General features: G+C 45.8%; 2 protein-coding genes across 12 annotated transcripts; one reads left to right on the plus strand and one right to left on the minus strand.

Moving 5' to 3' along the window:
- Positions 1 to 94: 94 nt before the first annotated feature.
- Positions 95 to 21,300, minus strand: ELMO2 (engulfment and cell motility 2). Of its 11 annotated transcripts, XM_068912211.1 has the most exons (24): positions 19,795 to 19,999; positions 19,502 to 19,639; positions 16,787 to 16,954; positions 15,941 to 16,021; positions 14,303 to 14,428; positions 14,114 to 14,154; positions 13,580 to 13,652; positions 13,190 to 13,240; positions 12,272 to 12,453; positions 9,629 to 9,728; positions 9,278 to 9,429; positions 8,879 to 8,957; positions 5,673 to 5,723; positions 5,220 to 5,342; positions 4,457 to 4,591; positions 3,931 to 4,035; positions 3,746 to 3,854; positions 2,988 to 3,124; positions 2,495 to 2,658; positions 2,304 to 2,416; positions 1,892 to 1,999; positions 1,479 to 1,561; positions 1,077 to 1,154; positions 95 to 527 (listed from the first exon to the last, which is right to left on the minus strand). In XM_068912211.1, exons 5-24 carry the CDS (start codon positions 14,378 to 14,380, stop codon positions 327 to 329), a joined length of 2,163 nt encoding a protein of 720 aa, XP_068768312.1. In that variant the 5' UTR covers positions 14,381 to 14,428; positions 15,941 to 16,021; positions 16,787 to 16,954; positions 19,502 to 19,639; positions 19,795 to 19,999; the 3' UTR covers positions 95 to 326. The 11 variants fall into 11 exon arrangements, with proteins under 11 accessions (XP_068768312.1, XP_068768307.1, XP_068768314.1 ...); XM_068912206.1 differs by lacking the exons at positions 15,941 to 16,021; positions 16,787 to 16,954 and adding an exon at positions 8,238 to 8,273 and having other exon boundaries at positions 19,795 to 20,013; XM_068912213.1 differs by lacking the exon at positions 16,787 to 16,954.
- A 1,396-nt stretch (positions 21,301 to 22,696) lies between these two features.
- On the plus strand, positions 22,697 to 25,644 carry SNRPB (small nuclear ribonucleoprotein polypeptides B and B1). Its single transcript, XM_068912969.1, has 7 exons — positions 22,697 to 22,855; positions 22,962 to 23,113; positions 23,686 to 23,797; positions 24,057 to 24,209; positions 24,625 to 24,763; positions 25,072 to 25,197; positions 25,455 to 25,644. The coding sequence occupies exons 1-7, from the start codon at positions 22,853 to 22,855 to the stop codon at positions 25,490 to 25,492; spliced, it is 723 nt and encodes a 240-aa protein (XP_068769070.1). The 5' UTR covers positions 22,697 to 22,852; the 3' UTR covers positions 25,493 to 25,644.
- The last annotated feature ends 283 nt before the right edge of the window (positions 25,645 to 25,927 follow it).

A 25,927-nucleotide genomic window follows, 5' to 3' on the forward strand; every position in this document is an offset into this window, starting at 1 on the left:
GCTAGGGCAGGGCCAGGCCCGGCCAGGCCGGCCCCGCGGCAAGAGGCGGGGCGCAGGCCGGTGGCCGGCGCAGGGAGGGCGCGGAGGCGGTGGGCAGCGCTACTGGTTATTATTGGAACTCATACAAAAGTCGTACAGTGATGAGAGGGGCGCTCGTGCCCGGCCCCGCCCCCGGCCAGCCAGGGACCAGTCCTGGGGATGGCCGGGCACCCGAGCGGTGCTCGAGCCCGCCGTGCCGCAGCAGGCCCCACGCAAGCAACGGCAGTGCCAGCATCGCGCTGCAGGGTCTGAGGCTGCCTGGAGCGGCCCACGCTGCTCAGCCTGCATCACCCATAGTGGTACACAAAGTCATAGCTGCTCGGCTCTTTAGGGATAGGGGGTGGTGCTTCAGGGATCTGGATATTCTCCAAGTCCAGGAGTCTCAACTTCATCTCCATGCTCAGCAATGTGTCCAGGTCAGTCTTGGTCAGCTCACTGGACATGTCCTTCCCCAAGAGTGCATTAAGCCCATCAATCCAGATACAGTACTGTGGAGAAGAAGGATAATTTGTAACTCCAGGCATAAACCATAGGTTATGTTGAATCTTTCCATCCATGCAAAAAATAGAAATACTCCAATACAGCTCCAAAATAGGTAACATAGGAGAGAGTTAACCCAGGGGGGAAAAAAAACTGCCCACAAAAATTTCCAATACAAGTTAGAAACCCAGAGGTAAGCATGACCCCAGGCCTCTAATGAGGGGGCCAGGAATTCGTATTATGGCAAAACAGCAGAAAAGGCAAAACAATTTTAGGCATCAGTGACTCATAGAACGGGGAAGAATGAACAACCAACTTCATAAGAGGAAAGAAACTAGCAGCCCAGACTGAGGAAAATTAGTGTAGGAATTTGTTAAAACAGAAGGATAACTGAGAAAAAGGAAGAGTCACACAAAGCATCAGCAACAATTTCTAAGAAAGAAACTGGTGGAAGACAGCCTGCTCAAGCCTTTAATGAGAAGCAGCTGATCCTTCTTAGTGTACAAGTACACTGTTAATTGCTTGACAGTCTACTGCTCAACCGCTGTCTTTCTTACCTCATATTTATTAGGTGCAATGAAGTTCAAGGTCTCATCAGGATCATATAATATCGAGAAGGCCAATTCTAACACTTCCTGAACGGAAAAGAATATTTCACTCATTGACTGAAAGCATCACAGCATCTTCTACCTACTAACCCAACAAGAGCAGTTGCCTAGCTGCAGCTCAGCGCACTTTCCCAAATCAGTATTCCTAGCAACTCTGAGTGGCCTACAGCACAATAGGGCTATGCTCACAGTACCTACCAACCACAGACTGGTACTGGGAAATGTCCCAGATATGAGATTTTTGTAAACAATACACATGAGAAGTTGCAGTGCAGAAAACTGTGGCTTGCTTCTACTGTCTTCAACCATATAGTGCTAGGCATTATTTATAGGCGAAAAGGGAGCAGTTACCTTGTTCTGTTTCAGTGCACTTTTCTCCTTCATATGTGGACAATCCTTCCCTGTGACAATGGCTTTGATGTCCGCAACTGGAACTAAAAGTGAAAAAGCGAGTGTCACAAACAGGAAATCCTAACCAGGAAGGGATAGAACTCGCTTTGTCTTTTCAAGTATTGTCCCTGCTTTTGTAGCCCGTTACTGGACTTTTACAAAACATATTACCAGTAACATCCCTACAGCTGGCTGTTATAAGAAACACCAAACAATTGCCAAGACTCACAAACAATTTGTGCAGTGACTAAAAAGTGACCTTATCGCAGTCTGGCTTCAGCCGCTTCCTCTCTGGGACTGGTACTAGTAACAGCCTCTAGATGGCAGAGCACAGAACACTGCACAGTGCGCTCACAGCCGTAATCTGGACTTACTTTTTTCCTGCAGTGATTCAAAGGTCACTTCCCCCTGAGCATTATCTTCCAGATCTCCATAGTGTAGCACCTTGTGATTCAGAGCCAGGCGGCAATACCAAAATCTTTCTGGAACACATAATAGTAGCACAAACTGAACAAGATCATTCACATAAGGTCTTACAGCCACTGCATTATAGTCTCCCCATCCAATCCTTCCATTCCCCCAACTCCTCAGCATTGCTTCCTGTTCACGGGGGGATGTCTGTATCCTTAAAAGTGCACACCTGTTCTATCCCAAACTACTGGCTAGTACAGCCAGCCAAGGTAACCAGCTTCCCTTTCTAGCAACATGCCAGCTCACAGGTTAATCCACCGCATCTTATTTGCCTTCAGTTCTTCACACAAACTGCAGAAGACAGTATCACCTTACCTTGTCTTCTGCGATTTCCAACTTTTCGAAAGCTACTCCCCTCACAGAGCCTGTTCAGGCGCTGTTGTTTTATCAGCTCCAAAATCTCAGGCTGGATTTTCTCTCTCAGCTCCCTGGCAATCAAAAATGGAAGAGTAAGCAGGAATGGGAGATAACAGCACGGAAAGCAACTGTGCCTGTTAGGCACTTACACAATGGGTGGTGACTGGAAGTCATCCTGGCTCATTCTCTCAGACTGTCGTAATCGCAGAATCTCAGAATAGCTCAGGCTGCGCAGTTTGCTCTTGAACTGGTCCAAGGAGTTGGGTTTGGAGGGGAGAGCCCGTGTTATCTGTTCCCTCACAACCTGCATAACCTAAAGAGGTTGGACAGGGACAAAAGCAAGTCACTTTCTTGCTGTTTAATGGAAGCAGAGAACCGCTGCAGAGCTCAGTAAGCGACCTCAAAGAACAGGTAATAAATGACTGCGGCCAGGAATGTCAACCTACTGATGTCTTTGAAGACCCAGAAGAACAAAAAAATGACCACAGGTCATACCAAATAAAGGTTGGACCATCCTCCTTTACAGCCCCAGTCAGTATCCTGTCATACCTCTTGCCCCTTACTCTCTACAAAGCATAGAGGTTGACTGAACACATTCTGTTCTGTAAAAGGTTCTGCCCAGACACCTCTCCTTACTCTGACCTTATTAAAATCTTCTGCTGTCGCCCTCATTTCTTTCCAGGTCTTGTTCAACAGCTGGATGCAGATGGCAAACAGCTCCTCAAATGCACGGTCATGCGTGAAAAACATGGGGTGATAGTCATTCCGGCCTTCATTGGCTTCAGGAAGAAAGAAACCATAGCCATCAGAGCAAATAACACAAGAGCTACTATGAGTAACTAAACCCACTGCAGTGACAAGAACCTGAGAGTATGCAAGAGTACTAACTCAAAGAGATGAAGACAATTCACAGACAGTCCATGCTGGGGATGGCAACTATCCCCAGGCTTCACCATGCAAGCCTCTCCTACTGATGTATGTTCTTCAGACTAGTCCCCCAAACGACTGCTTGCCGTTGTTTTGGGCTTTCCTCTGGTAGTACTTCTTATAGTGGCTAAGTGTCTCAGAATGCTGCTTTGAGGCTGTCAGAGCTATTTAACTTTTCTCAAGTTCTTAACAGTTTCTAGGGTGTTTTTCATACAGTGCCCTGATGAAGCTTCAGGAGAGGGCTGAAGCTTGCCTCAGATTTTAGGGAAAGCAAAGTCCACGCAATGACATTCCTTACTTCAATACTGGTTCTACCAATGGCACACTGACAGCACAACTCCAAGCTCCCTGTCCTTACAGGGCAGAAATGAGACTGATATACAAATGCTTGTCAATCTCAGGCATTGTGTAAGCTACTTCAGGAAGCATCAGCCCAACAACTTGGAAAGCTGGGAGTAACAAATGGTACTTACGGAGTTCCCCAACTTGCAGGATCTCACAAAGCATTCTGGTAAGCTCAATGGCACTGCGCCCAAAAGGACATTCGTGCTTATCTTCTCGACTGCTGTTCTCCAGAACAATCTACAGAAAGAGGATGCAACACACAGCCAGAGCTGCTGAGGTGTTGGCACCTGCAAAAAGTAGCAGCTTCACTTACTCTGATATAGGTGTCCTGATGAAATTTGGCCAAGTAGAGCATGTTGTCCAATGCCAGCATCCCTGGAGGAGTCTGAGTAAAATCCATTGCTGGATTGATGTGATTCTGTGAAAAGAACACGCAGAAATAACCCAAGCCAATTAGTCTCAAGAAATGGTGAGAGAAGCTTTTCTGAATGAATCTTACATCTGTCTGTCCCTCAAGCACTCCTTCACATCTATCCAAGTGGCAGACTTGATACCTGTTGACAATGCTATCCAAACTTTCTGGAAGATAGGCTGATTCTGAGTTCCTCACAGAATAGTTGTGCGTGGTACATAAATACCTCCAGAGAATGTGCCTAATGAGCCCTGCGATTTAACCAAACAGCAAGTTCACAATACTGTCCCCTGGAGGTTTGAAACTCAGCTATAGAAGTATGATGAAGGAAACGGCTGCTTCAGTTCCTGTTTTCCCACCATTCTGATGGAGATTCCTTAGTTTGCCTTTATATGCTCTAAAGCCAGCACTCCCTCTAGATGCATACAGTGAATCCCAGCATCTTGTAGTCCTTGGTGTACATGGCTTTGCGTTTTTCTGTTCCGCTGCCAGGGACTGTGTTGCTGTCAGACTCTGCATCAAATGCAATTCTTCTCAGCTCAAATATGATGTCTCGCTGTGCCTGAGGGACAGAAGGCAGGAAAGTGGTAACGTGTGAGCAATCACTAGGCTGGTATTTTCATATAAAGTACACTCCCATCTCTTCCCAGAGCTCACACAGTTAACAGAGAGAGGTGCCAAAGGTCAAGTTAACCTTATGTAAGAAGAAGCAACCCATTTCAAAAGGGCAAGTTGCAATATATTGGACTGCCCCAAGTTTAGCTAAAGGCAAATTATAGGCAGTCAGATATTGCTAAGGTACTCCTCCTTCAACATTACATCAAAGAGCTGAGTAACAGGCACCTTAAGAAGCGTCCAGCTTCCTTGCGCACTGCATCAGCAAACACATGGGATAAAAGGATTTGCCCTCCATAGAAACGGAGGAATCAGTTTGATAGCTGATATCACACTGGTCAAGTAAAGAATACATGCCTTCCAGTGACCACTCCTATGGTCCAGTGACCATAAAAGCTCTACAGCATACAGCAAGATAGCGATGAGAACATCAGAATCTCAAGGATGACAGTGCAAGGGGTGTTTCTGAAACTTTATAGCACCATCTACTGCAAATTCTGTGGAGCTAAGCAGCTCAGGAATCAGGCTCCTTGTACCTCCTATTCCATCAGATCTTACTCAGCTCTAATAGCAACCTGATCATTGGGGTCCATCTTGGTCATCATTCTCTCTTCCAGGAGATTAAAGGTCAGAACCTGTAGCACGTATAGCTGATGCGCCATTTCTGTTTTAATTGGGCGGTTTCCTCTGATCACATGCTGCAAAAATAAAGGACAAGGGAAGAGCGAAGAGAATACAAATAGACACTAAGTAAAGTTAGCTGCAGGCATACGTCTGGTAACGTGTACATCTCGGTATACGACAATTCAGCAGTTTAACCTCCATATTCCATCAGAAGCATAATGATGCATTCTGAAATAGCAGAAAAAAAGCATGCTGTTAACTCCCTTTTGAGCAATTGGCTCCAATTCCAGCCTTGAAATATTCACTCTTCTGAAAGTGCCCTGAGGGCAGCAGGATTTACACTTTATTCGAGTGAGACCTCTAGTTACAAAACATTAGGAAACTCTCTGTCATTTCATACTCACATTCAGGATTATAGATCTCAGATGCTTCTGGGCAAATGCATTAGCCATTTCCTGTTGGGAATTTAGAGATGAAATCAACATGAGTAAAATATAAGCGAAATACTTACATCATGCAGAAAGGAGAGGAAGAATGAAGCCTATGAACTGGAGATAGCGCTGGCACATGGCAAATTGCTTTTACTACAGATGGTCAACTTAGCATGAGGGTTTCACAAAAAAAACAAGCATCAAGTTGGGATGCAAGGGTCATCTTTACTGTGGCATAACTCATAGATGGCTGTCCTACAAAACAACATTAGTGAGGAGGAAGGCAATAGAGTGTTCCAAGAAAACAAAAAAGCTTGGCCTAGTACTGTACCTCTAACGATACTTCAGTATCAGGAGATAACGTAGCAGGAAGCATACTGTGTGTTGCCCAGTCAGCTGCAATAGGTTTCTGCAATGAGTATTCAGTAGAAAGAGGGCTCGGCTTTCTGCACTAGGTATACAGCCAAGGTAACATGGACCAGAGGACACAGTTTTCCCTGACCCCCTTCAAAACTCTTCCTCTGAAGTTTACATTTCCTTTGTCTCAGTTCTTAAAGAGACATTTAAAAGTCAGTTTGAGGACAATTTGCAGAAACACTTCAGGTTACAAAAATAAAGGGTAAATAAATTTCATACTTAAAGGAAAACTTCCAGGAAAGCTTCCAGTTACTACCTTTACCGAATGGCTTCCTTCCCCAGATGAGGTGTATTTCCCAGCCATTAGGTCATGATGACAAATAGATTTAAGTATTTGCTGCAAGCCTTCAGCTCTCAGACCAGCTGCACATACACCTGCAAAATCTAACCTGAACTTTCCCCATTATGTCCTGAAGATGTGCTTTTTAAAATATCAACAATCTCATTACACCCGCTAGTAGAGCGGCGCAACAGCTAACGTCAAGATGGACTGTTATCAGAAGTTCGCTAGTACAAGCGAAATCGTTGAGTAAGGAAAATCTGTTGGATGATATGTCATCTGGAAGAAGTCCAAAAGAACTGCCAGTTTGAAATCTCTTCATGTTCCTGTGCTGTGTAGATTGAGAATTGGAAGCAGATGTGCAGTCTTAGATAATTGTACCCAATCAGCTGTCCAATCCGAGCAGTCTAAGACTGTTCAAATTGTTCATATCAACCCTTCTCTTGACAGGCTGCATAAGGAGTATGGTAAAATGCACACATTAGCTTCACTCAGTCCATATTATCACTCTTTTTGGTAACATATTGCTCGAAGCAGGAACCTCCTAAAACAAAAGAGTGATATACTGGCTGATAGTCAAGCTATAGTGGCTGCAAGTTCAGCAGTGCACATATATTACATACTATCAAAATGAGTCAGTGCTTGGGTGGAAGGTATCCAAGAAGCATCTAGATGAAGTAGGAAGTGGTTTCAGAGGTAACACACTGCCCTCTGAGTCATTATTGTTTACTGTTATTCAAGAAGGGTACTACTGTACTAGAATAAGGCCTGCTGTTAGAATGTGTTCACGCATGCAACAAAAATCCTTGCTCTACAGGAATTAGTTGGTACATGGGATGAAGTAACAGGTGATGAAACAGATAAACAGCAGGAAAGAAAGACAATTATAAGAAGCATGACCACACACATGGCCTAACCGCTGTCAAGAGATCTATGTTGTGCTGAGACTCCAGCACCGCCCACTTTGCTGCTGCATGGGATCTTGTGTGCAAGGGGCAGGGGGGGAGTGAAAGATCCACTGGATTTTTATTTTTGTATGAAGGTTAGTATCTTAGCCAAATTACTAACAGAAGAGTACATTCTTCTTTGTTTGGATGTGTTAAGCATATTCATTAATTTTAGAAGTTATGTAACGTTTATTAAGACCATAGTTTCCACCTATGTAGGGACTATATCCTTGGCAAAAATGGAGTATTCTCTGTGCCACCCAAGAAATCTACAAAATGCACCAGAATCTCAAGAGACAGAGGTTCCAAATCAACCTATTAATGTCACAGGTGATTTCCCTTGGAGGTGAAAAAATATTCTCATGGTACAATACCCATGAAAGAGAGGTCACAGACCAGGCAGAACATATGCTGTAACCCCAAGACCATCAGCACTAAGTTTTGGTTTTTACAAACATCCCTGCCATTATAAGGGCCTAGCTGCATATGAAACTAACCTTAAGGCAAGTCAGATTTGTAGTGCAAACTCATACTTTACTAAGTTTAAGGTGACCCAGACCACTACAGATCTGGTTCCAGTTTAAAAATTAGTTTATTTGATCAGCTTTGTAGTTTCTAACGTTTCCAAAGTTTAAGCAAGTCTTTTATCAATCCTCTTTAATATCTTGTGTGCATAAGTTGTTCAGATTTCTCCTGCTACTGAATCTTCTCTCCCTTACCCCCTGCCCCTGCAAATCTGAGCGCATCACCAGTTGTCCCCCGACCCTTTTCCTTAGGCTGATCCATTATCTGAAGCCTGTATGCATCACCTCTGGGGTACAAGGAGGCATAACTGGAGAAAAGCTACCATGCCTACGGTTATGCATGACCAGCCCCCAGGCTTGGGTTACTTACAGTGATGGGCAGGTCTAGCGGGTTAAGGAGCTTGTCCTGCTGGCAGAAAGCAAAAAAGGCACAAAGAGAAGCAGACAGGATTTAGCTCAGAGTCCAGAAAAAAAAGGCACAAACAGGGGACTAGAGAAGAAAGGCTTAACACAGCAAAGCTACACAATACAGACATACGCACATCTTACATGTGGCTGAGATCTCTGGAGTTTCCTCATAGTAGGACAGGGACATTTGCCAGCAGGGACATCCTCATAGGACTCCAGAAAGGTCCTCTCTTTTGTTCGGTAAGTACATACAATGCCAAGGGCACTACCCACAGCCTCCCTCTGGCTTGTACTAATCTCCTATAGAATTCCCCCCCCCCCCCCACCCAAAAAAAAAAATTCTGTGCTGGGCACAGGATTACTTTCTGTCTCCCCAGGTCTTTCATATTTCCTCCCGGGCATCTCCTCACCACAGATGTGCTGTTCCAGTACACATTATCAATTGGATGGCCTTTTTTCATCAGTGCTGCCATGCTGAAACAGCATTTAAGCGCTTGGCAAGGTCCGAGATCCGCCCTGCCCAGACAACACAATTTCTGAGACAAAATAAGCAGCGAACCACTAACCATTACCGAGTTTTAACATTAAGAAGGAAGTATAGACCTGTCTCTTGTCCTCTGGTGCCTTCAGGAAGAGGGCATTGATCAGGGCAATGGCATATGTTTGAATCTCTTGGTTTGAACTGCAGAAACAAAAATGAGAGGGAGACTGGACATAAGAACAGAATAGAGAGTACCGAGCATTACAGCCTACTTCTTTGCCTTCACTGTAAGAACATTTACTACAGCTATCTTGTGTTTACCTGGATCCTAAGTGTCCATTGAATCTACCTTGACATCATTCAGCCCTTTGGGACAGATACAAAGGGCTGACAGAGAAATTGCTGGCTGACAGCTACGTTATTCAGAGGTGTGTTTTAAATATAAAAGGATGCATTTTCAAATTAACAGAGATTCGTGAAATTGATTTAGATCACACCACCGTTGGTGGGCAGACGCTCACACTTGTAGATGAGAGATGAGCTGTCCCACGGTGATCTCTTCTGCAATCTTCTGATACAGAGTCTGACTGTTCAACACCATGCTTTCTAGGATGGCTAGGGATCGCTGGAGGATGGAGACATCTACCATAGGCTGACTCACATACCCTGCAATCTAAAACCAGACAAACCAGCAGGTCAGCTGATGCTCATCCAGGAAACCTTGTGCGAGTTTCAGTTACAGGAAACAGGGCTCAGAAAGCTGGGATGAAATCTTCAGAGCACGCTGAGCTCTCAGAGTCATCTTGCTGTTCCTGATATCTGCATTAAAGCATAAAGAGACAGCACCTCCTCAGTCCCTTTCCCCAACTCACCTGTTTGATGAAGGTTATTGAGACCATGTCCCAGGAGACAATGCCATGGTCCATGAGCTCCAAGAAGGCAGTCAAGGTGAATGCCAACATCTCACTGTAACTGAGAAAATGAAGAATGCAGTTACAAGAGATCTGGTAGCGCAGAAAAAGCTCGTCCAACCCAAATAACCTGGGCAAGAGAAAAATGTCATCACCTTCTCCTAATAAAACAGACCACAATTTGACAGCTGAGAAAGCAATAAAGTATCTCCATCTATGCAGACACTCTTATTACTTTGCGGAATCATGTTTTATTTTTATTGATTACAAATATAAGTTAAAAGTAGCCCCGAGTCCAGCCACTAGAGATTGACAACCATCTGGATCAGTCAAAGGAATAACAGAAGCAGCAACATAATATTTATTCCTGAGCAGTGCACAGTACCACCACTCAACTTCAACACTTTGTTTGGGGGGGGGGGGTGGGGGGAAGGCGGGAATGTACAGTACAGTGACATTCAGTTAAAAACAACAGCAACAGAAAACCTTGAAAATGAGAAAGTCTCTTAAAACGATCAACTGAAAATTTAGACCATCTGCAAATGCTATGCTTTAACAATCTTTGTATTTGAGCTCCAGAGTAAATTTATACGACAAAACAAGCAAAATTTTTTGAAAAGGATAACCCCTCCACACACACACTAAAAATAGACATACACGTGTTCTAACATTAAAGAAAACCAAGCAAAATGAAGTGTTGTTCTGCAAATAGTGGAACTAGCTTCAAACAAGACTCTAGAACACAGCATCAACTGTGGAAAATCTAACACAAAATCGGAACAGAGCAGGATAAAGTCTGTGAAATGCAATGTTAGTTGCCAATTTCTCAAAATAGGAGGCTCATAAATGTTACAGCAACAAATTATCAGAACTTTAAAGGGGCTCTCAGTGAAGATAACAACAATAGCAGAAAAGCCAAGTGAATGTTATGGATCACCACGAATGTGCTTAGGGAAATTTCCAAATCAGAGTTGGATTTTTTTTCTTCCTCTCTCCTTTAAGAGGGAGAAAAGCTTTCAAATCTGTCATTTTAACATCACTATAAGATATTTTAGAACAATTCATTAATAAGAAAAATAAATTTCCAGGACCAGATGATATTTATCCAAGAATCCCAAAGAAACTAAAACATACCATTGTTAAACTTCTAACTGTACTGTATAGAAAGTGGCAAATATAATGCCAATTTTTAAAGAGGACATGAGGGGGAATCTAAAGAAGTATATATCAGAGATTCTGGAACTTGTAGCCACAACGATATGTGGAAACTATAACAGAAGATACTGCTATTAAAAAGAGGAAGAATTGTCTAATAAGGAAGGATATTGTCATGGCCTTTTGCAGAGAGAAGTTATAGCTCACATATATATTGAAGCTCTCTGAACAAATCGATGAGAATTGGATGAGAATAGTTAATACACTTCTTTTGGACTTCCAAAAGGATTTTAACAGGGTGCTTCATTGATAGCTCGTAAAAAAAAAAAAAAAACACTCAGCTGTTAAAGAGTAAAAGCCCTTTCTTGGACTAATATTTAATTAAAGGATAAGAAACAAAATAGTACAAGTTAAATGGGGAGGTTTCAAACTGACAAAAAGTTACAAGCCAATTCCCTAACTACTGCACAGTAGTACTAGAAAGAGCTACTGGGAAGGATGGGAAAAATGATTAGCGCTCTGAAATGCTTCCATAGTACAGAGTCTTAACGGACTACAACTCTTCAGCTTAGAAGAGATAGGAATAAGGGTTGATATGAGAGAGAACTATACGGTATGGAGAAGACATATAGACAATATATACAATTTCTCATAACAAAATACACAGAGGGAACCAAATGAATATTAGGCAATATGTTTAAAACAAAGGAAGTATTTTTTCTGTGCAGCACAAGGAACTATGGACCTTCACTTCCACACAGCGCTGTAGAGGTCAAAAGCATAAATGAATTTTAAAAAGGCAGTGGGAAATTCATGGAAGATATATCCATCAAAGGTTTTTAAAACAAAGAGATATAATTTCTGGTCAGGAAACCCAAAAGCTGAAAACTGCTAGAAGCTGAAGACTCTAAATTGATACTTTCCCTGCTACATTTTCCTTAGCCCTTTCCATTTCTTGAGATAAACAGACCTTCGGCGTGGCCTAGTATGGCAATTTTTTCCTGACACAGGCCAGAAAGTACTGATGTATGCACTGTAGTACCTGTATGAGAGCCAGCAACTTATGTTTGCTGTTGATTGGCACATACATGTCACCAGTTCTAGAGGAGTGTTCTTGCATACAATTGCATGTGGGTTTTTCATAGGCTACCTTCTCATTTAGACCATAGATTAGTAACTCTGCTCTAGGAGATCAAGAGCACAAGAAAGGTAATAAAAGTCATCTAAAACATCTGTGACCTTTCAATGCAAGTTTCACAAATCACAACTTCTTCCCTTTTCCTTCATGAGATTTAGCAAAAGACTAGAAAGCCTTTGTCTCAATTACTTCATTTGCTGTCAGGTTAGTTGCTTAATGCCATTTTACCAAGCAATATTAGACCCTTATTGAGGCCTTATTCCATTAGCCCAACAGCCCTGTCCCAGAGCCCCGGGATACAGAAAACTTACTGGGACAGAAGCTTGGTCCCACTCTCCACAAGCCGTGTCAGCACTGTAATCCCATCCATGTTGATGAACTCTGTGGCAAAGGTCACATCTGCTGAAAGTTTAGCCAGTTCCTTCATGGCATCCAGTCGTGCCTCCATACTGTGCGACTGGATCCTTTCCATCAGCTGGCGAGCTGCCCTAGACTGCGAAGAAATGGGATTGCTGGGATGCTGCCTGTTACAGACTAGTCACCCACAAGTTGAGTTCTGCCAGCAGTGGCAGCATTCTGTTAGGAGTCCTTGGACAGGCAGAGAGGACACACAGTCTAGAGAGATACCAAAATCAACAGGATAAGTAGCAGCAGTCTGCAAGCCTAAGATGGATTAAAAAATGCTACCCTTGGCAACAGCTACAGCTGACCAGCAGGCGAGCTACATGTTAGGGTAAATGCTCATTTTCCTTCTTGGTGAGCTGAGCAGAGGTAGCTATAGAAAGCTAGAATGAGACCATTAAAGAAACAGGATGTTTAAAAAAAAAAAAATCTCTCTTAGATTCAAGAAGAGAATTGCAAGGGCATTTTGGGTATCTACATCACATCCTGTAAGATTTATCAGAAAGATAAAAAAAAAAAAAGTCCTCTTACAATGAGAATATGTCTGTCAGATGCTTTGAGACATGCTAACCTAGGAGATACAACAAAAACGCAGCCAAGATTTATTTACAGAAAGTCCTATGAAAGGGCAGAGTGTTGAAAGAAAAGATATATGTGCCACAACCAGGAAGGAAAACAAGAGTGTGCATTTCACTGTGCAGATTAGCCCACAACAAAGCTGAGCCCCTTGCAGTTTGGGGAGAGGGAGGAAGAAAGGCTGAGAGGCAAGAAAGAGCCTATCATAGTAGGACAGCTACCAAGAAAAAGAGATGTGAGGAAGCATTTACCGGGGAGACTGCCAGCTGTAGGATAGTTCCATTCTTGATGTCACAGCGCGTCTGAAAAAAAAATCATAAACTTTAAGCTATAGCAAAGTGGGAAAAAGCAATGCAGCTGCATCTACGGTGCACATTTGTATGCATGAATAAAGGGGTTCCTTACCCACACAACCCTGCTGAGGTTACTGAATCGAGCCACGAGTTCTTGCACCCATGGGCAAGCAAAGGGAGAAGTGCAAAGGCTCCTCAGTTGGACGACACTTTTCAGAAGCGTGAATGTTTTTGGTAAGAGAGACACTGCCCCTTAAGGAGTAGGGACAGTATTGCTCCATGACACTAATCCAGAGAATCCTCCACTCTTGCCCAGAACATCAGCAAGTTCCTACTCCCCACACTGACCTGCTCTGTGATGTACAGCTGAGGCCCATCAGCATACCGTAAGGTGTAGTATTCAGGGTTTGGCAGCGACCACCTGGCAAAGGAAGAGGATACGTGAGTTTCTTTCTCCTCTTTCTTCTGTCTCTCAGTAAGGAACAGGAGCTTGATCCCAGAAGGGTAGAAAGAACAAGCAAAGCCTCAGCAATGGAAACTAGGTTTCCCAATGAGGAGGGAAAAACTTCCCCTCGAGGGGAATTTCGGAGTTTCCACAGAGCTTGACTTAGACGAGGCTGGAGAGGCATGTACTGCAGGAGCCTGAGGGCATACCTATACACACACTCAGAAGAGAAATAGCTGTGCAAAACCCCTGCTTTCTAGGGGATCATTTTGGTCCTGATTAAGCCCCAGCTCATTCCATGGCCAAAACTGGGAGCAGGCAGCATGAATCATGCTAGAAGCATATTGACAAGCAACAAAGACTTTCAACAGTACCCCAGCCAAACTTGTGAGGGGGACAAGCTTTCTCCACAAGGGTTCCTAGAGAACTAGACTCACCCATCACAGACCTCCTTGATGATGGACGCAAGAGGCCTTTTCTAGAACAGAAAGAGAGAGTCCTCAGTAGCCATGCTCCTCTCAAACAGAAAGGAATATTGCCCACCTCTGGGCTCCCCACACTCCTGTATCAAGTTTGCAGTGCAAGGGAGAAACTACCTCCTCCCCCATCTGGTTACCAGATCTCACCTGATCTATTTCCAGCAGCTGGGCATTGGCTCCTGGCCACTCAACAGCTACTTTCACAATGTCTGAAGGTGGTGGCATTGCTCCAGACTACTCCGGGTGCCTTTATGACAGCATATATTCTCACACCTGTTAAGAGAAGAGACAGTGAGCAGCTCTCTGAAAGCTATTTTAATTGTTACACTGCACCTACCACCAGGTTTCAAAAGACTACACAAAACCAGACTGATGTTTTGCTGGGCCTACCAGAAACAGGTAAAACATCCAGCGTACCAGAGACCAAGGCCTCATACTAAAATAGCACTTTGTGAGATTGGGTGCCAACCTTACCTTCTAAGGGATATTTCTGGGGAGCTTCTACTTGCACAGGAAGGAACATAACTGTCTAATCAACAAAGTCCCACCTGCCACCCACCGTCTATACTCCCAGGTCAGTTTTGGGGACTGATAAAGCAATAGCTTCCTAGGCTCAACTACAGACTTCATGTGAGAGAAGGAATATACTGACCAGGTATCTCCCTCCGCTAAAGATCTAAATATTTTTTAAATTATTTTTCCCTATGGGCTCGTGATTATTGATGTCACAATCACATTTTTCAGATTAGGCAGAGTAGCAGCAATTAGCTTTATCCCGTTCCCTTCCTACAACATCATAAGTCCAAAACACAAATATCCATGACAGCAGAAAAGGTAACTCGACATTTGCTCTAGAAGTCTACCTTTCACACTTATATCTGCCTTAGAGCATAACTTTGTGTCCAGGGTTTGGTCCCAGACAGTTGTCAAGCATGCTGGCCTGTGCTCATCTGCTAGTAAGAGGCTGGAAAGGTATTTGTTCAGCTCCGTTTTAGTCCTCTCCTGGGAGGAGAAAATGGTCCTGCTCTCTCCCATAAGGCCATGGCCAGTAATCATAAGGGAGATGATCCTCCCTACCAGCAGTTCTCAGGTACAAAGCCTTCAAGCTGCCAAATCTGAAATCTGACCAGCCACAAAAGCAGCTCTGTCCTTAAGGACTCTTTCTGAGACTCAGTCTCCAACATACCCTGAAGGAGACAATAAGCACCCAACGTACAATCCGACATCTCCTATGGGCAGCACACTCCCCCTTTCCCAGAATAAAGGTCAACCAGTGCAGAGCAGGGACATTGTTTCACAATTAATATATTAGCCTGATTTCTTTGATCAGCTGGGAAAAGTACGTTAGGATAGGCTAAGGCCTGACAGAAAAGCAGCAATCTTTGGAATTTTCCTGAAGCAAGGCAAATGCCCGCTAAAGGAAGTACAGAAGAGAAAACTTCCCATGGATCAGTAAAGACCAAGCAGCTACAGAGACACCTAGCCCAGGATTTTGGTCTACATGCCTCTCTTGGAAAAGGGCATTTTTATGAAATCAGCCAAGTCTACCACAAAAGGTGTGTGTGCATGGCCAGTGTAAGATGACCATCTAAGTATGCACAGATGATCTAGAGTAATGCAGCTTATATGCCTATTCCCCTCCTCCCTAGCAAAGGCTGGTATCACTGCATGGACACATATGCAAATCCAGGTGTGCTAACGTTTCTCTGTTCTTGCATGCACGCGCACACACACACAGATGCATGTGCACACCCTTATCAAACCCTCATGACTTTACTTTCTTACTCTGGTTGAGGCAGCTCTCTCATCCACAATTTTCAGATACTCGCTGCACAAACGGCGGCTCTCCTTTTTCTGGCTCCAAGCCTAGAAAATAAAAAGCTATGGCTTCCTATCACAGAAGGCTGCAGTCACATTACAGCTACCCCTGTCTGATGAAATTGAGGACATGGGAGTACAAGTTTAACATATCCTTGACAGCACCTCCTGGAAACACTCAGTGCTGTCATTGCAGCAAGCCTGGTCCCCAAGTCTCCACCAATCAGATAACTTCCTCTCTCCAGGAAGTGCCTTCACTGTAAAGTAATAAGCCCTTCCTCTACTAAAACAAATATTTCATACCATGAGAAGCCCTATTGAAGCTGCCTTGCTCAATGCACTATATTGTCAGCATCTCTGTGGTCTTTGCAGTACCTACAGGGCAGAGGGAATTTGAATTCCAAACCTATCTGGGGCTTCAGCCAACCCAAAAAGGAGATCAGCTTTGCATGCACACATTGGAACACCATCTTCCTCCACTCCTACAACAGTCAGACTCAGCCCATGCTACTATTCCACCCCTTGAAAAGTAACTGGAGTCCACACTCAGATCGCGGTGTGGCACCGTAAACCATCCTACAAAAATATTCTTGCCCAGGAAAAGAGTCATGCTGCAGCACAGCTCTAGTACTCAACTTGCATCTGGCAAACCAGATTCTTATTTCATGATATTTGGATGCTGCACAGCCTTCTCCTACTCAGAGATGAATACACTCAGTGCTCCTTCTGGCCTTCTCTTTCCTTTTTAGCATCAATCTTAAGAGTTGCTTAAGTTTTCATAAGCCCACAAAATGACTGCAAGTCTAAACGTACCTCATGTGGAAGAGTGCCAGGCAAGATGAACCACCCATTACCCACTCAAGTTAGGTTCAAGCTTGTCAGTTTCTCAAAATAAGGGTGTCCCCAACCTTTCAGATAAGCAGCACAGCGTAAGCTCAGGCTAATGCACCATGTAAGAGCTGGCCTTGTGTACAAACACTGCTGCAGCAAGAGCAACAAACAAGAGAAACATTTCAGGCAGGCTGAATGGGTCTTGGAGACAATGAAAGAAAAGCATAGCTATGATGATGCCTATTATAAAGGAAAAAAAAAAAACCTTTTAGAATCTACCAGTTACACAAATAATATCTGATATTTCACTTCCTAATCATGGAGGGAGGACAACCAAGCCATCTCCCCCTCCAAGATTCCCTCTGGATAAAAATTTTACCACTTTCCTCTTTACAACAAACAGAACAGGCTGTCTTTCAGAAAACATGCACTGGATAAAAAAAAACTCCAGCTTGGAGAAAATGAAGTCACACAAAAGGAGACTGCTCAGCTGAGAGCTCAATTAGAACAGTGTTTCAAAGAACCCTCTGCAGCCCACAGAATGAGGCTGATCGACAAACAGAAAGCACGGAGCATATGCTGTCCTGTGGAGACCCTGTCTCCATACCCAACGAGCATGTGTTAATCTACTCCCCTTTTTTAGGGAATTTTGATTATCACTGTTCTAGGCTCTCGCTCCAGGAGAAAAAACATACAGGCAATTTACTCTTTGCTAGGAGAGACAAATTAATATGGAGCAAATATATTCGCAAGTGGCCTCTAAACACACAGCTGCTGGTGCCATTTTCATACCCAGGACAATCAGCAAATGGGATCGCACCCCTTTTTTCTACGCTCACCCTGAAGCAGCTGGCTTCTTTTGTCCAAATAAAGTAAATTAGGAATTAAGACAATAAAGCATACGGAACCCAGAAGCAGAATAGTGCCTCAACCTATCGCTTAGACAGACCGAAGCACTTAGGGATTTGCAGTAACTAGAAAGGAAGGAGCGGACCCAGACATATTTAGGAAACTGCAGCCTTCCATACAGCACTGATTATTGGGGTTAACATTGATAATAGGCCTATGTAGATCAGTTATCCCCAGCCCGTTCAATGCTCAACACTTGATATTTCTGAGGATGGAAAGAATCCCCCAAGCATGCCACACTGCACATGAGAAGAGCCCTCTCATCCTAAACAGCTGACTTTCACTAACGTCAAAGTACGCTGTAATAATGAGACAAGGCAGAACCAAAAAGCCTGCTGAAGCAATTAACTCTATAGCATTAGCCCTAAGACATGATAGCTAATCTGATCCTTTTGTCTAGCAAAGAGAAAGAATCTAATAAAATGATTAATCAGTCTTCCTCACTTCCTTCTCCTGAATTACAGGAAAATTTATATTGCTGTTGCAGCAATAACTTAAAACAGAGGTAACTCATTGACTAAGTCTTTACCCATACTACAGTAATTACTAGTGTACAAGAAATACCACAGCTTTCTACACATTCCCCAGACAAAATGCACAATTTGCATGACAGATCCAAATCTGCAGGATGTACAAACAAACAGGTCCCAAATGGTACGTGATTTCCACTCACAGTTCTCCATTCAGCGAGTAAAGCCTGCAATAGCCCAAACTTGAAAGCTGAGATATCGTAGCCTTGTGGCATAAGCATACTATCTCCAATAATCAGACTGCCTTGCAACAGCTGAAAAAAAATACTTGCTTCTTCCACGAATGAACCCACCCATGACTAGAAACCATCTAAAACCATTCCATATTCAAGGCACAGCAAATATATAGTGAAAGAGGCAAGGCTCAGAGATCACTTCCTTGAGTATCAAGATCTGAATCGGCAAGTCTTTAAACTAATATACTCATAACTAATTAGCATCTGACTCATTATCACTCCTCCCTTCGGCCTATTGCAGTATAGTCACAATTTATTTATATCGCAACTTATACTGCAAGTTGCTACAGAAGTCCTCCAAATAAGGAGTGTGGGTTAGAAAGAAGTCTGTACCAGAGAACAAGGAAAAATAGTGCTTTATACGCCACAATAACATTGCTCAGGTTATAGGTAGAAGCCTTCAGAAATCTCTAGCTTGCCTTCTCCCTTGTGAAGGACACGCATCATTTAGGGAGAGGAAGTACACGTTACAGTTCTGTAGAATTTTCCATAGTATCAAGTTTTTGTTTTAAAGTCTCCTGCTTCATCAATAAAAAAGTGCTGCAGAGGTTGACCCACAGCTCCTAGAGGCAATGCACTCCACCTGCAGGCTTGGGCTAAGGTGTCCTTCAATATCTTTGCTGCTAAAAACAAAAACAAGCAAAGCTGCATCATACTACTTTCACATCTCATTTTAAAAGTTTTCAGTTGTGTACAAACTCAGAAAAGAACTCACAATGACACATTAGGCTATGTCTGCCCTGAACTTCTTCCACAAATGAACACCTAGTCACGGCTAGAAACCATGTTCCCTATTCCAGTCAGCAAACATGCACATCAAATACGCAAGTGAAAGAAACCGAGCTTGAAGACCATTTCACTGAACAGCAGTACCACAGAATAGATACTACATGGGCCTACAAAGGAAGAGATTCAAACATCAAAATGAATTAACTAATTCCTAGAAAATTAGGAATTAAAAATTCGAAGAGCTAGAAAACTCATCAGGCAGCCTGTGTCAAACAAACCCTTGAAGGACCTACATAGATCAGTGATTCAGCAGAAGCTTTCCAGAAGAGTAGAACAGAGACTGGACTGAAGACACAAAGGGTACTTCAGGTCAATCTCTTAACATAAGATTGTCTGATGAAAGTGTTCTTTGAAAAGATTTCACTGTATGTCTGCAGACAAGAGAGGTGACAGATGTTAAATTTTAAATTGTATGACATTTTGCAGCACACCACAGTGATATATCTGGTAAGACAACCATTTAGAAGCTCCTGGGAGGCAGCAATTAGGCTGCAGTTCTATGTAATAATCACTGTCAGTCACTTACTGGTCTCTCACAGCACATTCTTCTCAATAACAGCATGTAAGCAATTCCCACAGTTTTTCACAGAGCGAGAGCAACCAAGCTGAAATCCATCAAAGATGAATTCACTCTGCTTCTGCAGAGCGAGGTCCTTCACACAAAGCAGTGGTGCAGAGGTGGCTGCAATGCAAGAAGAAATCAGCAGAGCAGCTCATAACACACTATTCAAAAGACTCCTGAGAAGCAGTAAGCTAAAACAACTAGAGTGTTTTAAAAAGAATTTGCCTATTCATAAACTCAGTCTTCTTTTTATTACAGAGAGTAAAGCATGCTGCACACAGAATGAAAATGAGGAGGATGAAAGAACATTCCAAGGGAAAAAAAAAATGCCTGGTAGAAACCCCCAATCAGCCAGTGAATAGCTGCAGCTTCTGAAACCCATGAACACAGCAAAATGTCCTAGTCAATTCTCAACAAATCCCCAGATGGTAGCACTAATAGAAAATGTGGTCCCTCAAACAAAAGATAGAGGAGACATTAGGATGGTGACTGACTGGACAAGCATGCAGAGCAGACAGCTTCCTTCACCGAGTAGGATGAGAGGGTAGCAGACATCAGAGTCCCACCTGAGGGCTATGTAACAGTCTTCACCCTCATCTCATAAAACAAACAAAGAAAAACATACTTTGCTACTGAAATAAAAAAACTATTTGACCTAGATCCTCTGTTTCCTGGAATCTTATGGTTCCCCAAAGGCTCTCCGTGGCCCTACTCTGGCTGTAAAACGCTAAGCAGTCTGTGACAACAGACTCTTCTCTTGCAACTGCCAACACAGTTGGAAACAGACTACCTCCTAGCAAAGACAGAAGTAGCTGGTGACAAGCAAAAAGAAAAAACTGCTTTTTAATAATTATTATTTTTAATCATTCAAGTGAGCTGAAAAAAAAGGCTGCAATTGCAGCTAGCAGCAACTGAGACCTGGAACAAAACCCACTTGAAGGTACTACTATAGAAATTTGTCTAAAGATGCACTATCCATTTATGCTTCAGATCCCCTCTGCGTACGGGGAGGGGCCCGACCCGCTCCGCGGAGGCGGCTAGGCAGGGCGGCCCGGGCCCAGGCCGCCGAGCCACCGCCCGCGGAGCCGGCGCGGCGCAGCAGGCCCCACACGGCGCCGGGACCGCGGCAGCAGCCGGAACTCCGGCGAGGCCGCGGGGGCCCAGGCTTGGCGGCCACAGCCAGGCCAGAGCCCCGAGAGGGCCCGTCGCTGTCCCGGGCCGACAGAGCGAAGGGCCGCGGAGCTGCAGCAGGCCCTACGGGGCGAGGCGGAGGCGGCTCCAGCGCCTCGGCCCGGCCCGTCGGATCAGGCCCGCAGCGCCCCGAGCTGCCAACGCGCCCAGCGCCGCCCAGCGCCACCCTGCCCCAGGCCCCAGGCCCCAGGCCCCAGCCCGCTCACCCGGCCCGGCCCGGCCCGGCCCCGCCGCCGGCCGCTCCGCGCCCCGCCCCGGCCCAGCCCGGCCGCCCGCGAGCTCCGGCCGCCGCGCAGGGCCCTGGCCGCTGGCGCCGCCGGCCGCCACTCAGCTGCCTTGCCGGCGATTGGCCGCGGCGCCCGCGTCACACGCCCGCAGCGTGCTGCCATGGCGACGGGCGGCGCGCGCTCCGCCCCGCCCCCGGCCCCTCCGCGGGCCTGCCCCCGGGCTCGGCCCCGCCGCCCCCGCCCCGCCGCGGCCTGTCCCCCCGGGCTCGGCCCCGCCGCCCCCGCCCCGCCGCGGCCTGTCCCCCCGGGCTCGGCCCCGCCGCCCCCGGCCCCTCCGCGGGCCTGCCCCCGGGCTCGGCCCCGCCGCCCCCGCCCCGCCGCGGCCTGTCCCCCCGGGCTCGGCCCCGCCGCCTCCGCCCCGCCGCGGCCTGTCCCCCGGGCTCGGCCCCGCAGCCCCTTTCTGACGAGCATGTTGAGGACCGATCCGCAGAGGCGTCTGTTGAAATGCTGCCAGTGACTCTCTGCACCACAGACTCAGCGCAGGCTTCTACCTCTTTCAGCTATTCCTTCATTTGATTTATTCAACAGTCTTCTTTTAGGCAATCTAAATTAGTTTTATTGCCCGGCTCTGCAATGCCCGCCTGCCTATCCATGCCTTCAGGGTCAATGGACGTCAAGCCGGCTCCTGTGGTCCAACCGTTTCCCTTACTGCTCCGAAACCGAGTTTAAACACTGGCATCACGTTAACCTTTTGCCAGGTGCGGTGCAGAACCAGCATTACCCAAAATGACAGTCCCTGCAGCTGTCCTCTGTAACCGCATTGGAACCAGCGATGGGTAACTGCTCCTTGCAGTTTTGCTGTTCACTTTTATTTTCTCCTGTAACTTATTCTCTTAGTGCTTCAGTTTTGAGACAGATCCCACATGTTCTGTATGAAAGGTTCCAGCCTGTTTACCTCTTTTCATCCTCTACAACTCTTTTCTGGTAACCAGAATACATTTACTTTAAGCCTTCAGTATAATCATTAGCCGCTGTGCTACCGTAAATATTTTATTTCTAGGTGCCAGTTTCTGTTTAACGAGATTCCTCGTTCTATACGGTTTTATTTTATGAAGTTAAAATGTTTTCGAGGGTAAGGCAGCGGTTCTTTTGCTTTTTGTTCTATCAAACCTAAATGCCTTGTCACTGTCACGATGCAACTCTTGACACCCGAGTGCTGCTCCGGCCAGAGCTGCTTTCCCTCCCAGGCGCAGCTGCGGAGAGATCGCCCCTCCGATCCGGCCCCAGCCTCGCCAGCCGCCAGCGCGCAGCGCCGGCACCGCGGCAGCAGCAGCTCCTCGGAGCCGCAGCCGCCCGAAGTGGCCGCCGCGCCGGGGCAGCTCCACGCGATGGGACAGGCCCCGCCCCACGGCGGCCGCTCCCGGGCCCGCCCAGGCCCGCGCTCCCCCGGAAGCGGGCCCGCCCCGCGCCGGAAGGGGCCGTGCGCAGGCAGCGCGAGGCAGCGGCGGGCGGAAGTGGCGCCGCGCTGAGGGCACTTCCGGCGCGGGTGGCGGCGTTCGTGAGGCGGCGGCGGCGGCAAGGAGCGGGCGCCCGGAGCCGCAGCCATGGTGAGCGCGGGCGGCCCCGGCCCCGGCCCCGGCCCCGGCCCCGGCCCCGGCCGCGCGGCGGGCCCGTTCCGCCCCGCCCCGCCGTGTAACGGTGGTTCTCTTCCAGACGGTGGGAAAGAGCAGCAAGATGCTGCAGCACATTGACTACCGCATGCGGTGCATCCTGCAGGACGGGCGCGTCTTCATCGGCACCTTCAAGGCCTTCGACAAGCACATGAACCTCATCCTCTGCGACTGCGACGAGTTCCGCAAGATCAAGTGAGCGGCGGCGCCGCGGGGGAGCCCGCGAGAGGGGTCAACGAGCGCGGCCTGCCCTTCCCGGCCGCCGCGGCCCCGGGAGGCCGCTGGACCTTCCAGCGCCCCCGTGGTGAGGCGCTGGCGCCCCGAGGCCCTTCGCCGCCTGTTCTGATTCTATCAGACCCGTTCCGAACCAGATCAGCACACAGTATTTAGGGTGGACATCTATTGCGAGATTTTGCAGGAATATAGTGATGACTTCAGTCTTGCATCTCAAAACCCAGTATTAGTAAACTTAAGGGGGGAACGTTTTGTTCTTATTTCACCTTTCCTTTCCAAAGTACTATATCACTTTTGTTTCAAATGTTGCCCAATAGCCAAAACATACTTTTAAGTGATGCCAAGCTAGTCAGTGTAACAGCTAAGCATCATGGAAGAAATTTCATGGAGACAGTAGAGATCTTGCATTTATACTTTTCTATCTTCTTAAGTTTGGGGCACATAAACATGTGTTTTTTATGGCAGGTTCTGTAGTTTGGCGTGAAACTTTTTCTTCTGTCTTGTAATGTTTTCTTTCTTTTTTTCTTCATTAGACCTAAGAATTCAAAACAGCCAGAGCGGGAGGAGAAACGAGTCCTTGGTCTAGTGTTGCTACGAGGAGAAAACCTGGTGTCCATGACAGTTGAAGGGCCACCTCCAAAAGATGTAAGGAGAATGAGCACAGAACTAAAGAGAAAAGGAAAAGATGTCTGATAAATTTCCTTCCTTGCAGGAGACTGCTACTACAGCATTATTCTAGACTTCCAGATGCTGCTGTGAATCTGGATCCAAAGAACTTCACTGTAGGAAGTTCCAGTCTGTTCACTATCTCAGAATCACTGGACAGAGGAGGGCTGTGGGGACTCCTAGGACCTGGAGACTTTACTAATCATTTTTTTGGGTGGGGGATGTTGTCTGTTTTCAGACTGGAATTGCCCGGGTACCTCTTGCTGGAGCTGCTGGAGGACCTGGAGTTGGGAGAGCAGCTGGGAGAGGAGTACCAGCTGGTGCACCCATGCCACAGGCTCCAGCAGGATTAGCTGGCCCTGTCAGAGGAGTGGGAGGACCATCCCAGCAGGTGAGATACTGCAGCCCATTAAAAAAAGACTTGACTGATATATTCTGGGGTGACTTTTAGTTCTTGCTGCCGATATGATGCCAGAAGTTGATGGAATGAAACAACTGCAATCTCAGATTCTGATTTCAGAGTTTTAGAGACAAGTGAGGTTTTTTTAGTACCAGCTCCCACTAGGAATTCTGAAACTGATACCCTGAAAGAAGAGGCTTGGAAAGTACAGCTTCCTGGACAGAAGTCAAGTGGTATTCAGGGAACTGTAGTAGAGGTTTGTAGCATTATCTAATGTGTTAAGAAGGGACCAGCATGGTTTTCTGGAGGAATAAGAAAGTAAATCTTGCTTAGTTGTTTTGTTGATAAAGTAAAGCAGATGTAGTGTTTCTCTGTGAACAAGTTGTTGAGGGTTTTTTGTTCACAGGTGATGACACCTCAAGGCCGTGGAACAGTTGCAGCTGCTGCTGCAGCAGCCACTGCTAGCATAGCAGGAGCCCCGACTCAGTACACGCCAGGACGTGGGGGTCCTCCTCCACCCATGAGTAGAGGAGCACCTCCTCCAGGTAGGAAGTACTTTATATGACTGAGACAGCAAAGGGTGTGTAATATGTGGCTGGATTGGTGATGAAGAACTGGTCTGAGTCTGATGAAGAGTTGGTGTTTAGCAGGATTATTCTGAAATCCAGCTCATGCCTTTAATATGGAGCTGGATTTATATACAAAATCTAGGAAACAGAAAACAAAGCAAGCAACATGGTGAAGGCTTTGGTTTTTAGCAAACGCAGATACATTCCTTGTTAAGGCTGGCTTGTCTGATACAAGCATAGCCCATGGTCTAGCAGTTTGAGACATATTCTTTCTTTGTCCTAAGGAATGATGGGACCTCCTCCAGGCATGAGACCACCTATGGGCCCACCAATGGGAATGCCGCCTGGCCGTGGTGCTCCTATGGGGATGCCTCCACCAGGCATGAGACCGCCACCCCCAGGAATGAGAGGTGAGCAGAAGTTATTTTAAATGCCTAGAAGCATGGAGGAGCCTTAACACAAGGTAAGATGTCTGGAGCATGATATGTTTCAATGGCTTCCTAGCTATGCTAGTTGTCTGTAGGTGCCTCAGTGGCCTAACCACATCTCTAGGCCACTTTGAGCACTGGGGAAAAAAGAATCTTCCTGGTTTAGCTTTGTTTCACCTTTCTTCTCTTCCATATTCAAGCTGAATATTCACTATTGAACTCATTTTCTTTACTCCCAGGACCCCCTCCACCTGGCATGCGCCCACCAAGGCCATAGGATATTCTGTAATGTACCTGTGAACTGTGAGAAGACTGGTTAAGGGAATATACTGAGCAGTACCACCTGTCCAAACTTTGTTATGTATATTTTCTATTTACTGCTTGTAAAGCTCACCTTTTTTAATAAAGCTGGAAAACCTTATACCTGAAGTCACTGTTGTGCTGCTGTCTTTCAGGGATGCAACTGTTACTTTTCAGTACGGCATTTCTATTACATGGAAGGGCAGCTCTGAAGGGAAAGGCTCTATTTGTATAGGCAGCTCAAACATTAGCAAACTAATTCTTTATTGACCTGTGTCCTTTATACCTTAATTCCTATATCAATGAAATTCAGCAAGTGGCAGATGAAAGATAATCTGTAAGGATAGTGAAGATAGACTTAATTTCTCTTTAGTAACCTCAAATTTCATAACCATGTTAGTAAAAAACAGAC

The sequence above is a fragment of the Struthio camelus genome, chromosome 18, assembly GCF_040807025.1.
Source record: "Struthio camelus isolate bStrCam1 chromosome 18, bStrCam1.hap1, whole genome shotgun sequence".
In the NCBI taxonomy this organism is placed as follows: domain Eukaryota; kingdom Metazoa; phylum Chordata; class Aves; order Struthioniformes; family Struthionidae; genus Struthio; species Struthio camelus.